This window comes from Tasmannia lanceolata, unplaced genomic scaffold (genome assembly GCF_043159265.1).
Source record: "Tasmannia lanceolata isolate RefF3 unplaced genomic scaffold, GAP_Taslan_0.1 ptg000037l, whole genome shotgun sequence".
Lineage (NCBI taxonomy): Eukaryota > Viridiplantae > Streptophyta > Magnoliopsida > Canellales > Winteraceae > Tasmannia > Tasmannia lanceolata.
In genome coordinates this window covers 18622378-18646144 of record NW_027518714.1, presented here as the reverse complement: position 1 = coordinate 18646144, position 23767 = coordinate 18622378, and the positions used below count along the sequence as shown (strand labels likewise).

Below are 23767 nucleotides of genomic sequence, written 5' to 3'. Positions count from 1 at the left end.
GCTTTGATCTACAAGATCTATAGAAGATCTACAGTTGAATCCCTATTCTTTGGTTCACCCCTTTTCATTTCTCATGTTTTTCCTCTTTTTTTTCCTGAAACATTAGGAAAGGATTTAGGGTTTTGATATGTATTGTTTGAGATTTGTTCACTTAGTTGGGATCTAGGGTTTGGATTTCATGAAAACAAAGGATTTTTTCTTCGTTTAGGATCTAAGGTTCGAATTTTTAGGGTTTTGTGTTTTTTTTTCATAATAAAGTTCTGATTTCGAAGTTCAAGTTATTTTTCATTTTTTTTTTTTAGTGATTATGGTTAGATTTTTTTAGGATTTTTTGGTTTTTTCTTTCATAATAAAGTTCTAATTTTGTGGTGTTTTTGTTGCAATAGTGTTTCGGATGTTTTGGGGTTTTTCGAGATTCTGTGGTTTTTTCTTGCATTTTGGTTTCGGATATTGGGGTATTTGATTTTTTTCTGTTTTTTGTTGCATTAAGGTTTCGAATTTTTGAGTTTTCAGAGTATTTTTGCTTTTTCTTTAGCAATAAGGTTTCGGATTTTGGGGTTTTTGTGATCTAGATATTTTTGTTTGGTCATTAGCATGTCCGATTACTATTTCTCTTTACATTGTTTGGATTGTTTGGTTACTCGCCCTTGCTTCTCATCGGTGTTTCTCACTCTCTTTAGTTTCTCTTGGTTTCTAGTCAAATGAGCATCTTATTTTCTAATTTTATGCTTTCTCTTGGTTTCTGGGCAAGTGAACAGCAGCAGGATATGTTTCCCGTTACAGTTACAGTTTCTTTTCCTTTCTTTTCCATTTTTCACGTCAGATTCTTTTCTTTTCTTTCGCATGGAAAACAAGTGAACGGACCCTTAAAAGAAACTTTGTATTCTTCTCTTTCTTTATCTAAATCTCTACGCTTCTTTCTTCCACTACCTTTTCATCTTTCTTTCTCTATTATACATATTTATTGACACAAACCACTCCTCAAATAGCTAACCTCATTAAGCACATAGTTACAGGTCACATGGGTCTTTTTGGTAACCCAAACAACTTCATAGAAATAAGAGACTCTTAAAAAATGTAGCCTATCATAAAGAACCCTAGAAGGAGTACCCTAGAAAACCACAATAACATTTCACTTATCAAGGAGCATTAATTTTGATTCACACATTCCAATAGATATCTCCTTGCTATCCTTAACAACAATAAACATGGAATAAAAAACATATATACTTATTTACCCACAACAAACGATAAATATAAAAACACACACTTTTCTTTCCTCTTTTATTTGGAAGGATATAGATGACTTCAGAAATTAAATGTACGGCAAGTCCCAAATCTTACTTATTTGGAAGTTTAGGTTGCAATCTTAAACCCTTCTTGGCAGCGCTTCTTCCTCACTTTTCTCATTGCAGAAAAAGAAAAAGAAATACAGAATCACATTGTAAACATGACCTGTTCTGCCCATTTCTCCAATTTCAGAATCTCGAACATTATTTGGCTTGGATTTATGCCAAATTCTGAGTCACTCCATGTGATTCTATTCCGCCCGCGGCGGAGAACGAGAGGCATTGAAGAACGTGGCCCTAGCTACAAACTCTTCAATATTCTTATCTGAACTTCCACCTTCTGCCAGTACATCTTTTGCCAATTCCCTCCATTTGCTTGCATTCATCCTAATCGCTTTTCCTCTCTCTCCTTCCATTACTTCCCTTATACACTTTTCCATCTCTTCCCTTCTCACAACCCCCTTCTCACCCACCTTAACTCTCAGTCCCACTCCCCAAACCTCCTCCACATACTTGGCATTAGTGGGTTGGTCTGTCCACTGTGGCATTGCCACCATTGGCACTCCTAGACTCAATGCCTCTAGTGTGGAATTCCACCCACAATGTGTGAGGAAGCATCCTACTGCTTGGTGAGCCAAAACTTCCAACTGGGGGCACCAAGTTACCACCAATCCCTTCTCAATTGTCTCCTCCAGAAATTTGCTTGGGAGCTTGCTATGCTCAGACTCTCTCACTACCCACAAGAAATTGTTGTTACTTTCTTTCAGTCCCCATGCCAACTCCTCCATCTGATCTGCTTCCAAGTTTGCTACGCTCCCAAATGATACATAGACAACTGATGCAGTTTGCCTTGCGTCTAGCCACTTCTTGCACAAATCGCTGTTCGGGTTCGAAAGATTAAGGCTGTAACTTTTGTCACCCTCGATAAGCATGTCTAGGTACATAGATGGCAATGTCGGCCCAATTGTCAGAACAGGCCAAATCCCCTCCATCCAACGCACCGCCTACTCGAAAGATAATATCGTTGGATGGTACATTTGTTAGAAAATGATTACTAAAAAAAAAAAAAAAATAACACTAAAAATTTGTTATGAAGAAATATGAACAATTGGTATGTGCCCCATCAATGCAAAGCCTAACAATTAAATGGTTCTCCATTAATTTCTCTTTTAAGGCCCTGTTATTTTGGATTTTGACAACCTATTATGAGTCCAAAACTGATTATTGGACTCAAATATACATTTAATTTTGAGTCCAATAATCAGTTTTGGACTTACAATTGGTTCTCAAAATCGAAAACAAACAGGGCCCTAATCTGCTTCGCTTTACATTAGTGAAAGTGGATTCTCTTCAATCCACCAGGGTCACCTTCTTTTTAACAATAGCCCCACTTCATCTTTATTCATTTTTTTGCTAATTGTTTTTTGACCAAACCATAGGCAATAGGAAATCTCAGTGTAAGGGAAAGCAAATCAATGAAAAGATCTGTAGCTGAAAATTTGGAGCTTTCAAGCCCGTGTACAAATTATGTAAATTGGATGAGCACAACCACCAGGTTAAGAAACTGACAAATACTGTTGTATATGACTTTTCCTTCTTTCAGTAAGGACATGTTTGGCAACCATGGAATATTAGTGGGGCTAGGTGTGAGAGATGGGCTGAGAGGGTGAGAAATGAGAGGCTGGGAGTGAGGGGAGCTGGATAAGCCCCTTAGAAACAGGAAAAAAAAATATTTCCCAATTTGAAATAGCCTATTTTTTTTTCCCACTTTTTGTAGGGATTTCTCATGCTCTCTCCACTCCCTCCACTAACGTCTCTTCACCTCCCTCCTTCTCTGCTCCTCTCTCATAATTGGGCCCAATATTACATGGAATAATTTTTTATGGTTGCAAAAATAGCCAAAATCTCTTGCTTACCTAACAAATAACAGTAACAATAACAGCAACACAAACGATAATAATGATAATAATATTATCACAGCACAATTGAAGCAAAGAATGAAGTAATTTGGGCTATGAGTCATGGGTTCAATGCCCACTATGGTTGATTCTTAAAATTTTTATTAAAATATATATACAAATAAACCACCATTTAGTTGCTCAATTTGCATCTTTTTCATGAAATAGAGTTTCTTATGAATTTTCTTTACAAATTTTCTAATAAATGCGTAAACATTGCTATAATCCTTTCAGAATTTTCTAATCAAAAAACTTTTTTTTTGTATGTTTGCAGTAACTGATCTCGTCTTGATGTTATATATTCATCAAACCATATAGCTTCCAAAACTCCATAATTCATTTATAAGACTCAAAAGTGCGAAAAATTGAAGTCCTACCTCATCCTCCAACTTGTCAAACGTGTTAACAAGCACCAAATCCGCTTTCTCCAAGTTAGAGAATTGCTTCAAAACAATCTCAAGTATACTCGGGTAGGATTTCGGCTCCGAAATGAATGACGGCATATCGGAAATTCCAAGTTCGGGCAATCCAGGCAAGGAAATGGCAGCGGCGGCGGCGAGAGGGAGAGTCAGATGACCTTGATTCGCATGGTAGTAGATGGCATCAATGGCGCAAGACTGGGTGAAGAAAGAAACACCATATAAGCCATGTTGTCTTGCTACATCTAGAGCCCAAGGAAGAATGCTGTCATAGACAAGGCAACAAAATGGGTCACTAGAGGCCTCATACTTCTCTACCAACTTGGTTAAGGTCCCCGATCCATCGGCTAAGAAGGCCAAATTGTCGTTCTGAGATACCGAATCTTGGCCGTCGGAGATGGGTTCGACGTCGACTAAGCCACTTCCTATATGCATGGACATGGTGGCAGAGATGGTAGTGGGTACTGTGACTTTGAGGCCTTTGGAGGCTAAGCGCTTAGCGAATTGGATCATTGGGTTTATGTGTCCTTGGAGTGGAAAGGGAAGGACTAGAACATGAGCTTTGTATGCTCCATCTTTCTTCTCCATCTCTTTGAAGACTAATTCTTGGAACTATAGATTTTACTGGTTGGGTGGTGAGGATGCAAGAGGACTCTTCATAAAAAAAACAGGCAGATTATTATGAGTCAGTTAGGTCTTTTTTAAATGAGTGTAACCACCTATAGAGCATCCTAAAAGATATTTTAAAATATTTTATAATCTTTATTTAAAAAGGAAACTCACCCCCTCTCTCTTAACAAAAAGAAACAATCAATAAAACTTCAAGTTTTTCTCTTTGTTTTTGTGTCTTTCTAATCTCTCTTCTCTCATTCTCTTTTTCTAGAAAATTCAAATAGGGAGAACCACAAGTCCTGTCCCAACTTGGTCTCACATACAAATGAATGAACAACTTAAATTTTCACCCAAGTTTTCACATACAAATGAATGAATGAACAACTTAAACAATAAATGCATATATGTCATGGCAACCAATAGGGGCGCCCTTTCATTTGTTTTTTAGTCATTGCTTTATATATCACTTTAATTAATTAGATTCGTGCTTAATCTAGCTAATCTTTAAATTAATTTGAATGATTGATATCTTTATTGAAAATATTCACTTCAATCTATTCAATTGTTCTTTGCACATTATGTATCATTTTATTGGCATTATTATCTGTCTAAGCGTTTACACATAATATTTATGCTTCCACATTTCATAATCGATTAATTAATAATTGAGGCCTGTTCATTTAAGATTATGACAACTGATTGTGAGTGCCAAACCTATTATTGGACTTGAAATTGCATTTAAATTCGAGTCCAATAATCAGTTCAACACTCACAATCGGTTAATATATTTTAAAAAAATATTATTCATTTGACATAATTGTAATTTTTAATCTAAATATTATTTTGATTAACTTTTACATTTGTAAAGACAATCAATTAATTCAATTACAGGGCAATACATAATATATTATATTATGGGATTTGCTAGGGACTATCGCATGCAGAAAGGCATTTCGCAGCTGGCCGCTCACTTTTCAGCGGATTTTGGTTTATTCATTTAATTCATGTAAAGTGGTTGCTCTCTCATGCGAAAGCGAGCCATGGAATACCTTTATGCAAAACTCTCTAGCAAATCCCTAGTTATATTCACATTCATTTGCTGAAAGAATGTTATTTTAGATTATTTTTGTTATTTACATTGAGAAAGGAAACAAACTAGAAATGGATTGGACAAAGTTAAAGTCTATTTTTTTTTTTTTGGCTTTCCTTTTTTTGTAATAGAAAGATTCCAAACTAGAAAGCTGCAAGTCAAGGCAAACTTCTATCAAAAGACCGGAAGTTGAACCGTATCAAAATTGAATACCTCCCACTATTAGCATTTAAAGGGGGAAACAAAATCGGAACCACTTGCAGAAATGGCCTCTTTGACCACCCAAACTAGGGGTGCAACTTGGGTTGATTTTTGAGAATTCGGGTTGAGGTTTTACTTTAAAATCGGGTCGGGTTGATTCCTATTCATTTTTTTAGCAAGACCTCAACCCGACCCGACCCAAGTTGCACCCCTAACTGCAGCAGCTGTTGCCTTTTTCCCTAACTCAAGCTGGGTTGGGTTGGAGCCCAACCCTAGCCTACCTTGAGCTAGCATTCCCTCAACCCTAACCCGACCCAATTCGAGACTCTGGTCGAGGAAGGTCAACCTTAACCCAAAATTACAGAAAAACATATCCCTAAAATTTTGAAAATTTGCGATAAAAATTACTAGACGGGTCTGATTTGGGTCGGGTCGGGCGGTCCAAGCTTCAACCCTTAACCAACCCGAAATTTAAATCGGGGGTGAGTTTTCCCAACCTCAACCCAGCCCAACCCAACCCAAACCGAGTAAGCGCCAACCCAAACTGAGCAAAAATTGGGTTGAACTCGTCTCGTTTCGGGTTGAGCCGGACCCAAGTTGCACCCCTACTTTGCCTCTACTAAATGCCAAATGATACTGTAGTTTGCCCATTCCTTGTTTTCTTGTTTTTTGTGATGCACGCTGAGTTAAGAGTACCGGCAGCATGAAAAGAAATTTGACTAGCAGGAACAAATGCCACCGAGAGCAAAATGATGGGAATATTAGTTGGAAAGGGATATGTTTTAGTGGCAGGCGTCAGATCATTCACTTTCGACCAGTGCAAAAGCATCTGGGTGCAAAAGCATCTCAGTGCAACGAAAAATCTAGAAAGTCTTCATATATCTGTAAATTCTTTACAAGATTTACAAAATCTGATTTGAAACAGTAACATTACTTCGTAAAGATAAGTGGAGATCTCAGGGGTCGGGCCTGTAGCTCAATCATCTCAACCTTAAGGTCGTAGGTTCGAAGCCAGCTTACCTACAAAAAAAAAAGGATTTTGCTGACGAACTGCCCTTAGGGCACTCGTTAAGGTGCATGAGAAATGATATTTCACAATCATTTTACACATTGTTTGATAAAAATACCCACATTCTGTGAATTTGTTATCAAAAGATGTGTAAAACATCATTTCCAAATGCACCTTAACGAGTGGCACTCGTTAGCAAAATCTTAAAAAAAAAAAAAAATGATGATGTCAGATATATTTGGCATTTAACGGTTAGAGTATCATTTAATCTTCATGGTTTTATTTGTTGGTAGTTGCAGCTTATGAAGGGGTGTCGGATTGATTATTGAGTGTGCATAGTGCATGATGTGATCAAGTGTCTCCCCAAGAACAGAAATTTTTGGGAGACTAGCCTAGTCCCAAAAAGCCATTAATTTTTGTGACCCAAAATTAATTATCCAGTCCATTGGGCTAATCTCCTTAAGAATTCTAGAGAAGCTTCATGTTCCGTATATTCATACCAAATAATATTGTATTTTTCTCTTGTAAATGTGGTTTTATCTTTTGTTTCTCTTTGTATTGGGAAAATGACATAAAAAGCTATTTTTTGGACTTTTCATGAAAAAAAGTTCAAAAGGACCAAAAAGCAGTGCCTTTCACTGTTCATGTTTTTAAGACCTTTTTACCATTCACCATATTGAATATTGTAGACATCCCATTTTGACCGTGCCCTAATCCTTTCAATTTGAACAAAATCCAACCAAATCAATCAACTAGGGTTCCAAACTTCACCCTAGGCTAGCTTAGGGTCCCTATAAAATTTCGTCGAAATCCGAGCACGATTGCCTAGCAAACGAGTCGAGAGAGGACTGTAGTATAAACCAGAAAAGGGGAGTGGATTATCCTGGAGGAGGCCGACACAGAGCCGAATAGGACACGATCCGAAGGTGCACCCATTGATTTTTCGCGCAATTGTGCGCTTATCAGAACTAGTTGTGCCGATATTAATTCCCGAAAGTACTTATAAATACCAATTAAAGCTCATTTCTAAGAAAACAAGGAGAGAAAAATTGATTTTCTAGAGAGAGAAGCTCTCGGTTTTCTAGTAAGAGAAAACAGATCTCGCTATTCTTCATCTTCTCCGATCGTCTCCGGCAGTTCTCCGACCAACCTGCAGTCAAACTTCCGGTCATTCCTTCACTAGGATTACTTTATCTCATCCTTTTTCTTTCATTCCTTGCAGCTTTACCTTGAGATTTCAAATCCTAACCCTCTCCCTTTTCCTTCTCCGGCTCATGCTCCCGCCAGCTCCGATCTTCTTCTCCGGGTAATTCACGCCATATCTTCCACCCTCCTTTCATTTGCAGCCTACGAGAGAGAGAGAGAGAGAGAGAGAGAGAGAGAGAGAGAGAGAGAGAGAGAGATCCCCAAAACCGAAACCCTAAAATTCGAGCCACCATTCTTCTTCCCTTTCTCCAATCATCTTCTCCGGCAACTCATGCCGGAATTCGGCAATTTGATCCTTTCTACGATCAACTCCTTTATTCTTCTCATATTTTTCTGCTTCATCTCAATCTCATATTTCCATTTCAAACTCTTCTCAAACCCTAACTTCCTCATAAACCCTAGATCTTAGATTTGTAGCTCTTTCTATGTCATTTTCTTTTTCCAACATTTCTAACCTTTAGGTTTACTCATTTCATCACTACCTTTGAGCTTGAATTTTTGTGAAAAAATCAGAGGAGAGCTCTTTATTTGGATTTGATTTTGTGGAGAAGAAGAAGATGAAGAAGCATAGGGTTTCTAGTGTTATTGCAGAGAGGATTTCAAGAGAAAGCTAGAGAGGAAAAAGAAGGGATTTCCGGCCTTCTTCTCCAATCGTTTTGCCGGAGTCTGCCACCTCTGCAAATCCTCCGGCGAATCCGTCAATTGGCGCTGATCTTCTCCATTCTTTGGGTTTCAATTTCAGATCATCCGAGAGAGATCTAGGAGCAGAGAGGAAAGATCTGATTTCCATTTCTCAATTTTTTCTCGTAATTTTGCGATTTCTGGCAAGAATCGCAAGTTTCGTTAATTTCTGCAAATTCCGTTGACTCATCTCCGATCCGGTCATTGTTTAGATCGGAATAACTTCCATTGTCCAACCTTGCTGGAACTCAGGTAATCTTCTCAGATTATGATCTAAATAGAAATTGTATTTACTATGAAGGCCCATTTGGATACGTTTATTGTGTATTTGGGTTTGGAATTGAGTTGTGAACACAAAGTGATCAGATCCATCAGCTCCTGTGTGAGTTAACATTAAAGAGACAAGTCATTTCTCTTGTTTTCTCACGGAGAGTAATTGATATGGTTATTTCTTTTTATGTATGTAGATTTTCATATCCATTTTGTACAGCAATTTTTGAGAATTTAGCAGATCATGTCATTTCAAATGGAATATCAGCTCTGTATCTTGCTTAAAACAGAGATTTGTATTTTTATTTTTATTTTTTGATAATCCTTTGGTGATGGGTTAAATTTTGTTTGAAGTTTTGAATTTATAAAAGCCATATCTTGATAATAGAATAGGGGTGTAAGATATCATATGTAAAGTGAGCTGCTTCATGGAATTGATGTATGCATAACTACTGTCATGGGGGCAACTCTTGAAAAATCAAATTTTTTTTTATATAGAGGGTTTGCCCGTGATGGTCTAGCAACTAGCCAGCGTCTGACCAGTGCCCATCCAGTGCCTAGCCTGTCCAATGGACAACCAGTCCAATGTCCATCCAGTGCTCATCCAGTGCTTAATCCATCTAGTCCAATGCCCAACCAGTCCACTGCCCCAATAAGCCTTAAGTAAATATGGAGGCATTATTTGTAATTCTTGAATCCTCGTGTTGTGTTGGAATATGATTCTTATAATCGTCTATTTAATCCCATGCCAAGTGTGATGCTCAGTTTGTGTAAGTAATATTAGAATTGTTTTTTTACCTGAGATTTGTTTATGAGCCCAAGAGAAGGATATTAAAAGTTAAAGTCAGATCCTATATATTAGAATCAAGAGCTGATTTTTTTCATTTTCCAGGATCTTTATTTGAAGTATAATACTTTAGTTTCTTGTATCATAGACTTTATAATACCTATCAAAATGAAATTGGTTTAAATCGCAGACTTCATTAGTTTTCTGCTAGTAAGCAAAATGTTATTTATGATGTGAAATTTATGGTGCTTCGGTCTGCAATATGACATGAAGCTGAATATGAGTTGTGAGCCTAATGTCTTTGTTGTCTATGACACCCTATATTTCTTATCAGCATTCGTTGGTCCCATTTTATTCCATTCAATTGTTCACAATCTTTAAGCTAAACTTGTAATGTATTGACCAAATGAATATTTATAGATGGTTATTTTATTATTGTTAGCTTAAAATTCTCATTGTTATGATAGTCTTGTCAAGGAAAATAAAAGAATCTTACTTTGGTTATTTTAACGTGTGGGCTGTCATGTTCATGATTTCTTCTCCAATATCTGTGAATATGTCATGAACCCTGCAAGGTTTCATTATATAAGTGTACAAAGTTTAGTGGTAGGTCAATAAAGATTACATGTCTTTTAGTCTTATTCTTTAGCTTTTACACATGACTGGTTCTTGTTGGATGGATGTTGGCTAGTTAAAAATGCATGTTGTAAATAAGAATTTTTTTTAGCGTGAATTATATGCATCACACTATTTTTGCTATTATTGTTTGAATTATGTAGCAGCTCATGCTTGAATCACAGTCATTCATTTATTTTTAACTTATTAGCTCTAATAGTTGAAGCTCATGATGATTACGTTGTGGTTTATAGAGTTTGTCAACTGATTTGATTGCTTAGTTTAATTCTATACTAAGATATGCTTGATCTAATGTTCAAGGGCGATGAAGGAGTTATCCCAAGCCCATCTTTTAGGGAGACCTATTTGGTCCGTGTAGTATCCATCTTCCTTTTGTCTTTTTAAAGATAGCCTCAAGTCATTAGATCTTTCCATTCATCGCCAGGGCGATGAAGGCGCTAGCCCAAGCCCATCCTTTATGGGACGTATATAGTCCTTACAGCATTCCCCTTTTTATTAGGTAGACTTTCTTAGTTTTTTAGACATTCTTAGCCATTAGAATCCCCTCTCATTGCAAGAGTAATGATAGTGCTAACTGAAGCCTACCCCTTTTAGGGAGACAAGCTATGTCCCAACATGAATGTCAAACCCGTTTAGAGACAGGCTTTGTCTCATTAGAGCACCAACCCTTTTAGGGAGACAAGCTATGTCTCACGAAAGCATAGTCGAATCTTTTGGAGACAGGCTTTGTCTCATTAGTCGTAATGTTCTCTGTGTTTAGGAGACTTGCCCAGTCTCACTAGCACCCTTATTTGTTTTCTCTTTCATAGGAGACAGGCCATGTCTCATAAGCATCAGTTGTCGTCTCCATTTCTTTTAGGAGACTGACCTAGTCTCGTTAGCACTCCCCTCTTAGGGTTGTGCACTAGGAGTCAGTCCTTTCGTATTTGAGTCAGTGTTTAGCTAGAGAGTCTGTTTTTAGTTAGAGAATCAATCTTTCAGGAGTCTGTCCTATCATCATAGGGGTTAGGATTCTATCCAATCTCTCATCAAATCTTGTGTTTTTTTATCCGCTCCTGCGAGGTATAGGATGCTGTCCAACCCTTGTAGAGCTGTGATTCTGTTCTTTTTCCCCGCAAAGCATATGATGCTGTCCAACCTTTGCGGGATATATCAGGAGTCTGTCATACTCTTATGATGATAGGATTTTATCCTCTTGTGTTAAAACAACAAAAACATTTCAAAAACACTTGAAAACATCAAAACATCTGAAAAACCAAAAATCTCAAAAATCTCGAGTCATTAGGAGTAGCTAGGAATTTTGTTCCGAACTACGTTGGCTTGATCCCTTTCAACAGGGTACGTAGTGCAGCTTGAGATCCACATCCCAAGTCCAGCCAAACCTTTAAAAATAAACATTTCAAACCTCGAAAAATATAAAAATTCTTCAAAACCTTTTTTAAAAAAGATCTTCCCCTAGAGTTAGGAGTCTGTCCTAGATATTTGGGGTGTTTTAGAGTTAGGAGTCTGTCCTGATTTGTTGATATGGTGTGTCCTGTTGTGTGAGTGTCTCTAGAATTAGGAGGCCTCGAGTCGATCGGTTAGATATTTAGTCAAACTGATGGCTAGACTAGGAAGCATATAGTCAGCCCATGGTTTTCATTAGGTTGTACAGCCTAGTTACACAAGGATGTAGGACCCACCTGCATTAGCTTAAGGCTAATCAATTTGCATTAGTTAGGGCATATAGAGCGTCCTAAGAATTACAATTCACTTGAATTTAAGTAATCGTACAAAAAGCTTTAAAAATCAGTCGAGTCTAGTGGATCGAGTCTAGGATAGCGGTTCTAGATGATTAGGCATCGTAGTTAGAATAGGTCATCGAACTACGTTGACTCCGATTCTTCCCGAGGCCGGGATACGTAGAGCAGCTGGGATGGACGGCCATCTTGGTCCGAATCAAGTCGCATTAGAGTTTAGGATTCATCTTGTCCAGTCATGTATAGAGTTGATTTGTGTTGTATGTTTTGCTGTGTTTTCTTACTTTCATGTACAGATCCTATACCTTTAGCTGTAGCGTGCATGTGTTTGCACACCAGAACCCAGACACCAATTAGGTATGACACTCATAACCTAGCTATTATTAGGCGACACTTCTTTTATTTCTTTTATGTGTGCTTATTATTCATCTCCGAGACATGCATGATTAGATAGACGTCTTCTCGGAGATATTCGTTCCCATTTCATATGACTTTCGCCCAAAACTCTTCAAAATTGTTAAATAAATGGCATAAGAGACCAGGTGTTTGCACTTGGGCGGATGAGGTGCTCTTTGGACCTTTCGAATTCGTAACCAGGAACGAACCTTCTTTTATATCTCTGGTTATCCGTTGCAACAGAGCATAGTATGGGATCCTTGGCCCACTTCCTTGGATGACAACTCTTCTGTGTTTAAGGTACGTCTCGAATCTGGGCTAGTCCTCGAATCGAGAGGTATCTCACTTTGTATCGCCACTCATGCTGTGAGAGGCACTTCTTTCGAGAGTTCCTTGGTAGAGCTCTCCATTCACGTGGATGATCCAGTGAGACTCGAGCGTGTGGGGCCCGTCCCCCCGCCTCTCTCGGATCGAGGTCCACAAATATATATTTAGTTCTTTTTACTTCTACCTTTAATTTTGAAAGTGACATTTTTTTCTCCTTTCTCTCTCCTTTGAAACTGACGTTTCTCTCTCATTTCATAGTGTTTTTGAATAAAGAAATAGCGGTTGAAACTCTACTTATTTTTTGAAATTATGTAAATAGTTGTTGAAATTATCTTAATAGTGGTCAAATTCTGTACTTATTGTTTGAAATGAGCTTGAAATCTATAAAATTTTGGTTGAAATAGTGGATGGATCAGTTTATGTGGTTGAAATTGGTGGAAATAGTGGTTCAAATATGTGAGTAGTGGTTGAAATTGGTAAAGATAGTAGGGAAACAACTTGGGTCAGGTCAACCCGAACCCGATGGGTTCAACACGATTTTTTGGGCGGGTTGGGTTGAACTTTTTCTGGTCGGGTTCAGGTTGGGAATTGTCAACCCGACCGAAAATCGGGTTGGGTTGGGTTAGGTATTGGGCAACCAGACCCAACCCGTAACCCGACTTAATGTGGCTCTTTCTTGGCCATTCCCCATGTTTGAGAATTAATTTTCAGTTTAAAAAAGATCGTTGAACTCAGAATTAAGGCCCTGTTTGATTTGGTTTTGAGTGGAAAACTGATTATTAGATTAGAATTAAATGCCAAATGTTTCCCCAGGAAGATTTATATGAAAATGATTTTTTTGGAGTTCTTGAACACCATTCCTGCCTCTCATCACGTGTATTGTAAAACACTAAAATAGTGAAGCCTGCCTCAGCGGGTCAACCCGACCCAACCCAACCCGACTTAGGAAATCGGGTCGGGTTGGGGACAAACAAATCTGGGTTGGGTCGGGTTAACCAAACCGGGTGAAGGGTCGGGTTGGGTTGGGTTAGGGTAGGAGGTTGAGGTTTTCGGGTTGGGTCAGGTTGGCCTGAACCCGACCCAACCAGACCCGAGTTGCACCCCTAAAAGATAATGGTTGAACTCTGTTTTAGTGGTTAAAATTACTTAAAATAGTGGTTGAACTCTGTACTTACTGTTTGAAATTATGTAAATAGTGGTTGAAATTATCTAAATAGTGGTTGAACTCTGTACTTATTGAACCTACTAATCGGCCCATTCGAAATGTAGATATAACTGCATTTCAAGTGGTTGAACCCACTCTCCGGCCCATTCAAGAAAACGGGTGATGTAATCAAATTTGAACTGTTCACTATAACTATGAAATTTGGTCAGGTCTAACTTCGTCTAATCTTACATTCTTGTAGGTTTGACTGTGGGCTATTTGTTATTAAGGAAATGGATTGCCTTGGCAGAGATGGAGGTTTGGACTTCTGGCAGGGTGATATTAGTGCTATGAGAAGAATTCTACTCAATGAATTCTTAGAGGGTGTGTATGGGCATGTGAATGTATAAAACTTTGCAAACCATGGGCTATTTGTTATTAAAGAACATGTGGTTCATTGTTTTATGTAATTAAACTACTTATCTATGTTTTTTAATGTAAAGTTCACTGTTTTCTTTTCATATATATCAAGTGCATCATAATTAGGAAAAGTAACTGACATTGTAAACGAATCACTTTATTGTAATGTAATACGGACATAATTCGAAGTAGAATTTGTTCCCTTTGAAATTTTGTTCATTTGAACAAACATGAACCAGTGTGGGAAGCATTTGAACAACTCCATACACACATTAACCACTATTGATACCCTTTCAAAAATTAATTATACAGTTTTAACCACTATTCCAATAATCATAAACCACTATTAAATTAGATAAAATCAAATCCAATGACAGAAACCCTTGACTAGATGGAATCCAATCTAATGAACAACATTTGAACAACCATGAACCAGTTTAGGAAGAGTTTGAAACACTCCTTACACACATTAACCACTATTGACAGTGTTGCAACCACAATTGATACCCTTTCAGCCACTAATTACAATGTTTTAACCACTATTCCAACAATCATAAACCACTATTAACTTAGATGAAATCCAATCCAATGACAGAAACCCTCGACTAGATTGAATCCAATCCAATGAACAACATTTGAATAACCATGAACCAGTTTAGGAAGAGTTTGAACAACTCCTTACGCACATTAACCACTATTGACAGTGTTGCAACCACTATTGATGCCCTTTCAACCCCTAATTACACAGTTTTAACTACTATTCCAACAATCATAAACCACTAATAAATTAGATGAAATCCAATCCAATGACGGAAACCCTCGACTAGATAGAATCCAAACCAATGAACAATATTTGAACAACCATTAACCAGTTTAGGAAGAGTTTGAGCAACTCCTTACACACATTAACCACTATTGACAGTGCTACAATTACTATTGATACCTTTTCAACCACTATTCCAATAATCATCAACAACTATTAAAGTAGATGAAATTGAGTCCAATGACACAACCCTCAATTAGATGGAATCCAATCTAATGAACAATATTTGAACAACCATGAACAAGTTTGGGAAGAGTTTACACAACTCCTTACACAAATTAACAACTATTGACAGTGTTTCAACTACTATTAATACCCTTTCAACTACTAATTACACAGTTTTAACCACTATTCCAACAATCATAAACCACTATTAAATTAGATGAAATCCAATCCCATGACAGAAACCCTCAATTAGATGGAATCCAATCCACTGAACAACATTTGAACAATCATGAACCAATTTAGGAAGAGTTTGAACAACTCCTTACACACATTAACCACTATTGACAGTGTTGCAACAGCTATTGATACCCTTTCAAGCACTAATTACACAGTTTTAACCACTATTCCAACAATCATAAACTACTGTTAAATTAGATGAAATCCAATCCAATGACAGAAACCATCGACTAGATAGAATCCAAACTAATGAACAACATTGGAACAACCATTAACCATTTTAGGAAGAGTTTGAGCAATTCCTTACACACATTATCCACTATTGACAGTGCTACAATTACTATTGATACCTTTTCAACCACTATTCCAATAATCATCAACAACTATTAAAGTAGATAAAATTCAATCCAATGACACAACCCTCAATTAGATGGAACCAATCTATTGAACAACATTTGAACCATGAACAAGTTTGGGAAGAGTTTAAACAACTCCGTACACAAATTAACAACTATTGACAGTGTTTCAACTACTATTAATACCCTTTCAACTACTAATTAAACAGTTTTAACCACTATTCCAACAATCATAAACCACTATTAAATTAGATGAAATCCAATCCAATGACACAAACCCTCAACTAGATGGAATCCAATCCACTGAACAACATTTGAACAAACATGAATCAGTGTGGGAAGAGTTTGAACAACTCCATATACACATTAACAACTATTGACAGTATTGCAACCACTATTGATACCCTTTCAACCATTAATTATACAGTTTTAACCACTATTCCAATAATCATAAACCACTATTAAATTAGATAAAATCTAATCCAATGATAGAAACCCTCGACTAGATGGAATCCAATCCAATGAACAACATTTGAACAACCATGAACCAGTTTAGGAAGAGTTTGAACAACTCCTTACACCAATTAACCACTATTGACAGTGTTGCAACCACAATTGATATCCTTTCAGCCACAAATTACACTGTTTTAACCACTATTCCAACAATCATAAACCACCATTAAATTAGATGAAATCCAATCCAAAGACAGAAACCCTCGACTAGATGGAATCCAATCCAATGAAAACCATTTGAACAGCCATGAACCAGTTTAGGAAGAGTTTGAACAACTCCTTACGCACATTAACCACTATTGACAGTGTTGCAACAACTATTGATACCCTTTCAACCACTAATTATACAGTTTTAACCACTATTCCAACAATCATAAACCTCTATTAAATTAGATGAAATCCAATCCAATGAGAAAAACCCTCGACTAGATGGAATCCAATCTAATGAACAACATTTGAACCAACATGAACCAATTTAGTAAGAGTTTGAACAACTCCTTACACACATTAACCACTATTGACAGTGTTGGAACTACTATTGATACCCTTTCAACCACTACTTACACAGTTTTAACCACTATTTCAACAATCGTCAACCATTATTAAAGTAGATGAAATTTGATCCAATGACACAAACCCTTAACTAGATGTAATCCAATCCAATGCACAACATTGGAACAATCATAAACCAGTTTAGGAAGAGTTTGAACAACTCCTTACACACATTAACCACTATTGACAGTGTTGCAACCACAATTGACACCCTTTCAGCCACTAATTACACAATTTTAACCACTATTCCAACAATCATAAACCACTATTAAATTAGATAAAATCCAATCAAATGACAGAAACCCTCGACTAGATGGAATCCAATCCATTGAACAAAATTTGAACAACCACGAACCAGTTTAGAAAGATTTTGAACAACTCCTTACACACATTAACCACTATTGACAGTGTTGCAACTACTATTGATACCCTTTCAACCACTACTTATACAGTTTTAACCACTATTCCAACAATCATCAACCACTATTAAAGTAGATGAAATCCAATCCAACGACACAAACACTTAACTAGATAGAATCCAATCTAATGAACAATATTTGAACAACCATAAACCAGTTTAGGAAGAGTTTGAACAACTCCTTACATACATTAACCATTTTGACAGTGCTACAACTACTATTGTTTTAAGCACTATTCCAATACTCATCAACCACTATTAAAGTAGATGAAATTTAACGAAATGACACAAACCCTCAATTAGATCGAATCCAATCTAATGAATACCATTTGAACAACCATGGACAAGTTTGGGAAGAGTTTGAACAACTCCTTACACACATTAACCACTATTGACAGTGTTGCAACTACTATTGATACCCTTTCAACCACTAATTACACAATTTTAACCACTATTCCAATAATTATAAATCACTATTAAATTAGATGAAATCCAATCCAATGACACAAACCCTCAACTAGATGGAATCCAATCAAATGAACAACATTTGAATAACCATGAACCAGTTTAGGAAGAGTTTGAAAACTCCTTACACACATTAACCACTATTGACAGTGTTGCAACCACTATTGATATCGTTTCAACTACTAATTACACAGTTTTAACCATTCTTCCAATAATCATCAACCACTATTAGTTTAGATGAAACCAATCCAATGATAGAAACCCTCAACTAGATGGAATCCAATCCAATGAACAACATTTGAACAATAAGGTTTCAGATTTTGGGATTTTTGGTGTTTTTGTGATCTAGATATTTGTGTTTGGTCATTAGTATGTCCGATTACTATTTCTCTTTACATTGTTTGGATTGTTTGGTTAATCGCCCTTGCTTCTCATCGGTGGTTCTAATATAATGCCTTGGTTGTTAGGTGTTGATGATATGTGGGTGTTTCTCCTATAACGTCTCGGTGGATTGGTGTAGATGATATTTGGGAGTTTCTAATATAATGCCTTGGTGGTTGATTTTTGGGTGTTTCAAATATGATGCCCTGGAGGTTGGGATTCCGAACAAGACCATTACAAGAGATCATATGAAGAACCGTCTGAAGACACTGGAGACTAATTTTAGGATTCTGAACATCATTGTTAATCTCATTAGCTTTGATTGGGATGCAACCATAAAAAATCTCAGTTGAGGAAGAAGTGAAGAATGATTACCTTAAGGTAATATTTGAATTATGTATATCATTACTTGTTTAGATACTGTAGTTGTTTAAATACTAGTTGGTCACAATGTCATTTTTGTTGTAGTTACATCCTCAACATCTTCGTTTCTTTGAGAAACACTACGAACTGTAAAAGGAAATGAAAGTTGTGTTCGGCGAGGATTATACACATGGGGAGTTTGTGAGGGATAGAAGGGCCCCTATTCAGGAGACACAGGAGGTGAAGGCCTAGGGTTCTTTTTCATCGAGCCAGGTTGTTGGGCTCGATAATACGTTAGACGGTTTCACCCTTTCTCCTACTCCTTTCCCTATTCCTCCTGCTTCCAGATCACATCATTCATCTCCAGTCAGAGACGCCATCATGGGCTACAGTGACTCATCGCCTTTGAAAGCCCCAACTCCAGGTAGTGGCGGAAAGAGGAGGAAGCGAGCTAGTGTTGCACTATTGGCATCATAGATCAGCGAGATGTCTTCCATTATTAGAATGGTTGCTCAGGCCATCACGTCTACTACTGAGGCGCACATCATCACTGACCTGAAAGCTACCGGGATGAGTATGGCTAGTTTCACCCACAGTGAGAGGATTAAGGCAAACATGTACTTTCATAAAAATCACAAGGACGCCAAAGTCTTCCTTTCCTTCGATGATGAGGAGATGAGGAGGAGCGACAGGAGTTCATGATCAGTACTTTGGACCAGCTGGCATAGTTATGATGGTTTGGGGACTTATCTGGTGGTTTATATCTTTGTTGCTCGTAGTATGACTCGAATACTTTGATAGGGGTTTGTGATGTTTTTAGATGTTTATTTGGGTGGACTTCTTTATTTCATGTCTTTGGTGAGATATTATGAGTGATTGGGTTACTTTGGCAAGTTTATGTTGTTAGATTTGTTGTTATCCACCACATACATGGTTAGGTGGTTGGTTATTTTGGCATCTTTATGTTGTTGGATTCCAGATTTATGTCCTATCATAAAGAACCCTAGAAGGAGTACCCTAGAAAACCACAATAACATTTCACTTATCAAGGAGCATTAATTTTGATTTACACATTCCAATAGATATCTCCTTGCTATCCTTAACGACAATAAACATGGAATAAAAAACATATATACTTATTTACCCACAACAAACGATAAATATAAACACACACTTTTCTTTCCTCTTTTATTTGGAAGGATATAGATGGTTTCATAAATTAAATTTATGGCAAGTCCCAAATCTTACTTAGTTGGAAGTTTAGGTTGCAATCTTTAACCCTTCTTGGCAGCGCTTCTTCCTCTTCCATTGCAGAAAAAGAAAAACAAGTAGAGAATCGCATTGTAAACATGATCAGTTCTGCCCATTTCTCCAATTTCAGAATCTCGTTTGGCTTGGATTTATGCCAAATTCTGAGTCAATCCAAGTGATTCTGTTCCGCCCGCTCTAAAGATTGGTGAACGAGAGGCATTGAAGAACGTGGCCCTAGCTACAAACTCTTCAATATTCTTATCTGAACTTCCACCTTCTGCCAGTACATCTTTTGCCAATTCCCTCCATTTGCTTGCATTCCTCCTAATCGCTTTTCCTCTCTCTCCTTCCATTACTTCCCTTATACACTTTTCCATCTCTTCCCTTCTCACAACCCCCTTCTCACCCACCTTAACTCTCAGTCCCACTCCCCAAACCTCCTCCACATACTTGGCATTAGTGGGTTGGTCTGTCCACTGTGGCATTGCCACCATTGGCACTCCTAGACTCAATGCCTCTAGTGTGGAATTCCACCCACAATGTGTGAGGAAGCATCCTACTGCTTGGTGAGCCAAAACTTCCAACTGGGGGCACCAGGTTACGACCAATCCCTTCTCTATTGTCTCCTCCAGAAATTTGCTTGGGAGCTTGCTATGCTCAGACTCTCTCACTACCCACAAGAAATTGTTGTTACTTTCTTTCAGTCCCCATGCCAACTCCTCCATCTGATCTGCTTCCAAGTTTGCTACGCTCCCAAATGATACATAAACAACTGATGCAGTTTGCCTTGCGTCTAGCCACTTCTTGCACAAATCGCTGTTCGGGTTCGAAAGATTAAGGCTGTAACTTTTGTCACCCTCGATAAGCATGTCTAGGTACATAGATGGCAATGTCGGCCCAATTGTCAGAACAGGCCAAATCCCCTCCATCCAACGCACCGCCTACTCGAAAGATAATATCGTTGGATGGTACATTTGTTAGAAAATGAATACTAAATAAAAAAAAATAACACTAAAAATTTGTTATGAAGAAATACGAACAATTGGTATGTGCTCCATCAATGCAAGGCCTAACAATTAAATGGTTCTCCATTAATTTCTCTTTTAAGGCCCTGTTATTTTGGATTTTGACAACCTATTATGAGTCCAAAACTTATTATTGGACTCAAATATACATTTAATTTTGAGTCCAATAATCAGTTTTGGACTTACAATTGGTTCTCAAAATCGAAAACAAACAGGGCCCTAATCTGCTTCGCTTTACATTAGTGAAAGTGGATTCTCTTGAATCCACCAGGGTCACCTTCTTTTTAACAATAGCCCCACTTCATCTTTATTCATTTTTTTGCTAATTGTTTTTTGACCAGACCATAGGCATTAGGAAATCTCAGTGTAAGGGAAAGCAAATCAATGAAAGGATCTGTAGCAGAAGATTTTGAGCTTTCAAGCCCGTGTACAAATAATGTAAATCGGATGATCCCAACCACCGGATGATCCCAACCACCAGGTTGAGAAACTGACAAATACTGTTGTATATGACTTTTCCTTCTTTCAGTAAGGACATGTTTGGCAACCATGGAATATTAGTGGGGCTAGGTGTTAGAAACAGGAAAAAAAAAAAATTCCCAATTTGAAATAGCCTATTTTATTTTTTTCCCACTTTTAGTAGGGATTTCTCATGCTCTCTCCACTCTCTCCACTAAGGTCTCTTCACCTCCCTCCTTCTCTGCTCCTCTCTCATAATTGGGCCCAATATTACATGGAATAATTTTTTATGGTTGCAAAAATAGCCAAACTCTTTCTTACCTAACAAATAACAGTAACAATAACAGCAACACAAACGATAATAATGATGATAATAATATCACAGCACAATTGAAGCAAAGAATGAAGTAATTTGGGCTATAAGTCATGGGTTCAATGCCCACTATGGTTGATTCTTAAAAATTTTATTAAAATATATATACAAATAAACCACCATTTAGTTGCTCAATTTGCATCTTTTTCATGAAATAGAGTTTCTTATGAATTTTCTTTACAAATTTTCTCATAAATGCGTAAACATTGCTATAATCCTTTCAGAATTTTCTAATAAAAAAAATTTGTTTCTATGTTTGCAGTAACTGATCTCGTCTTGATGACATATATACTAGAAAAACGATGTTATATATTCGTCATACCATATAGCTTCCAAAACTCCATAATTCATTTATAAAACTCAAAAGGGCGAAAAATTGAAGTCCTACCTCATCCTCCAACTTGTCAAACGTGTTAACAAGCACCAAATCCGCTTTCTCCAAGTTAGAGAATTGGTTCAAAACAAACTCGAGTATACTCGGGTAGGATTTCGGCTCCGAAATGAATGACGGCATATCGGAAATTCCAAGTTCGGGCAATCCAGGCAAGGAAATGGCGGCGGTGGCGAGAGGGAGAGTCAGATGACCTTGATTCACATGGTAGTAGATGGCATCAACGGCGCATGACTGGGTGAAGAAAGAAACACCATATAAGCCATGTTGTCTTGCTACATCTAGAGCCCGAGGAAGAATGCTGTCATAGACAAGGCAACAAAATGGGTCACTAGAGTCCTCATACTTCTCTACCAACTTGGTTAAGGCCCCTGATCCATCGGCTAAGAAGGCCAAATTGTCGTTCTTAGATACCGAATCTTGGCCGTCGGAGATGGGTTCGACGTCGACTAAGCCACTTCCTATATGCATGGACATGGTGGCGGGGATGGTAGTGGGTACTGTGACTTTGAAGCCTTTGGAGGCTAAGCGCTTAGCAAATTGGACCATTGGGTTTATGTGTCCTTGGACTGGATAGGGAAGGACTAGAACATGAGCTTTGTATGCTCCATCTTTCTTCTCCATCTCTTTGAAGACTAATTCTTGGAACTATAGATTTTACTGGTTGGGTGGTGAGGATGCAAGAGGACTCTTTATAAAAAACAGGCAGATTATTATGAGTCAGTTAGGTCTTTTTTAAATGAGTGTAACCACCTATAGAGCATCCTAAAAGATATTTTAAAATATTTTATAATCTTTATTTAAAAAGGAAACTCACCCCCTCTCTCTTAACAAAAAGAAACAATCAAGTTTCTCTCTTTGTTTTTGTGTCTTTCTAATCTCTCTTCTCCCATTCTCTTTTTCTAGAAAATTCAAAAAAGGAGAACCACAAGTACTGTCCCAACTTGGTCTCACATACAAATGAATGAACAATTAAATTTTTACCTAAGTTTTCACATACAAATGAATGAACAACTTAAATTTTCACCTAAGTTTTCACATACAGATGAATGAATGAACAACTTAAACAATAAATGCATATATGTCATGGCAACCAATGGGGGCATCCTTTCATTTGTTTTTTAATCATTGCTTTATATATCACTTTAATTAATTAGATTCGTCCTTAATCTAGCTAATCTTTAAATTAATTTGAATGATTGATATCTTTATTGAAAATATTCACTTCAATCTACTCAATTGTTCTTTGCACATTATCTATCATTTTATACATAATATTTATGCTTGCACATTTCATGATCGATTAATTAATAATTCAGGCCTGTTCGTTTAAGATTATGACAACTGATTGTGAGTGCCAAACCTATTATTGGACATGAAATTGCATTTAAATTCGAGTCCAATAATATGTTCAGCACTCACAATCTGTTGTCATAATCTGAAACGAGCAGGGCTTCAACACTTGTTATCTATCTAAACATTTTTGATGAATTAATATATTTTTAAAAAAATATTATTCATTTGGCATAATTGTAATTTTTAATCTAAATATTATTTTGATTAACTTTTACATTTGTAAAGACAATCAATTAATTCAATTACAGGGCAACACATAATATATTATATTATGGGATTTGCTAGGGACTTTCGCATGCAGAAAGGCATTTCGCAGCTGGCCATGCTCACTTTTCAGCAGATTTTGGTTTATTCATTTAATTCGTGTAAAGTGGCTGCTCTCTCATGCAAAAGCGAGCCATGGAATACCTTTTTGCAAAACTCTCTAGCAAATCCCTGTGGTTTCAAAACGTGAC

The 23767-nt window shown here is 37.2% G+C and overlaps 2 protein-coding genes across 2 annotated transcripts; both read right to left on the bottom strand.

The window, feature by feature from the left end:
- Nucleotides 1-1107: 1107 nt before the first annotated feature.
- On the bottom strand, nucleotides 1108-4610 carry LOC143860554 (UDP-glycosyltransferase 74E2-like). Its single transcript, XM_077371244.1, has 2 exons — nucleotides 3625-4610; nucleotides 1108-2293 (listed from the first exon to the last, which is right to left on the bottom strand). The coding sequence occupies exons 1-2, from the start codon at nucleotides 4252-4254 to the stop codon at nucleotides 1541-1543; spliced, it is 1383 nt and encodes a 460-aa protein (XP_077227359.1). The 5' UTR covers nucleotides 4255-4610; the 3' UTR covers nucleotides 1108-1540.
- Nucleotides 4611-19470: 14860 nt separating this feature from the next.
- LOC143861959 (UDP-glycosyltransferase 74E1-like) lies at nucleotides 19471-22765 on the bottom strand. The gene is made up of 2 exons (XM_077372937.1): nucleotides 21954-22765; nucleotides 19471-20649 (listed from the first exon to the last, which is right to left on the bottom strand). The coding sequence occupies exons 1-2, from the start codon at nucleotides 22578-22580 to the stop codon at nucleotides 19858-19860; spliced, it is 1419 nt and encodes a 472-aa protein (XP_077229052.1). The 5' UTR covers nucleotides 22581-22765; the 3' UTR covers nucleotides 19471-19857.
- Nucleotides 22766-23767: the final 1002 nt, after the last annotated feature.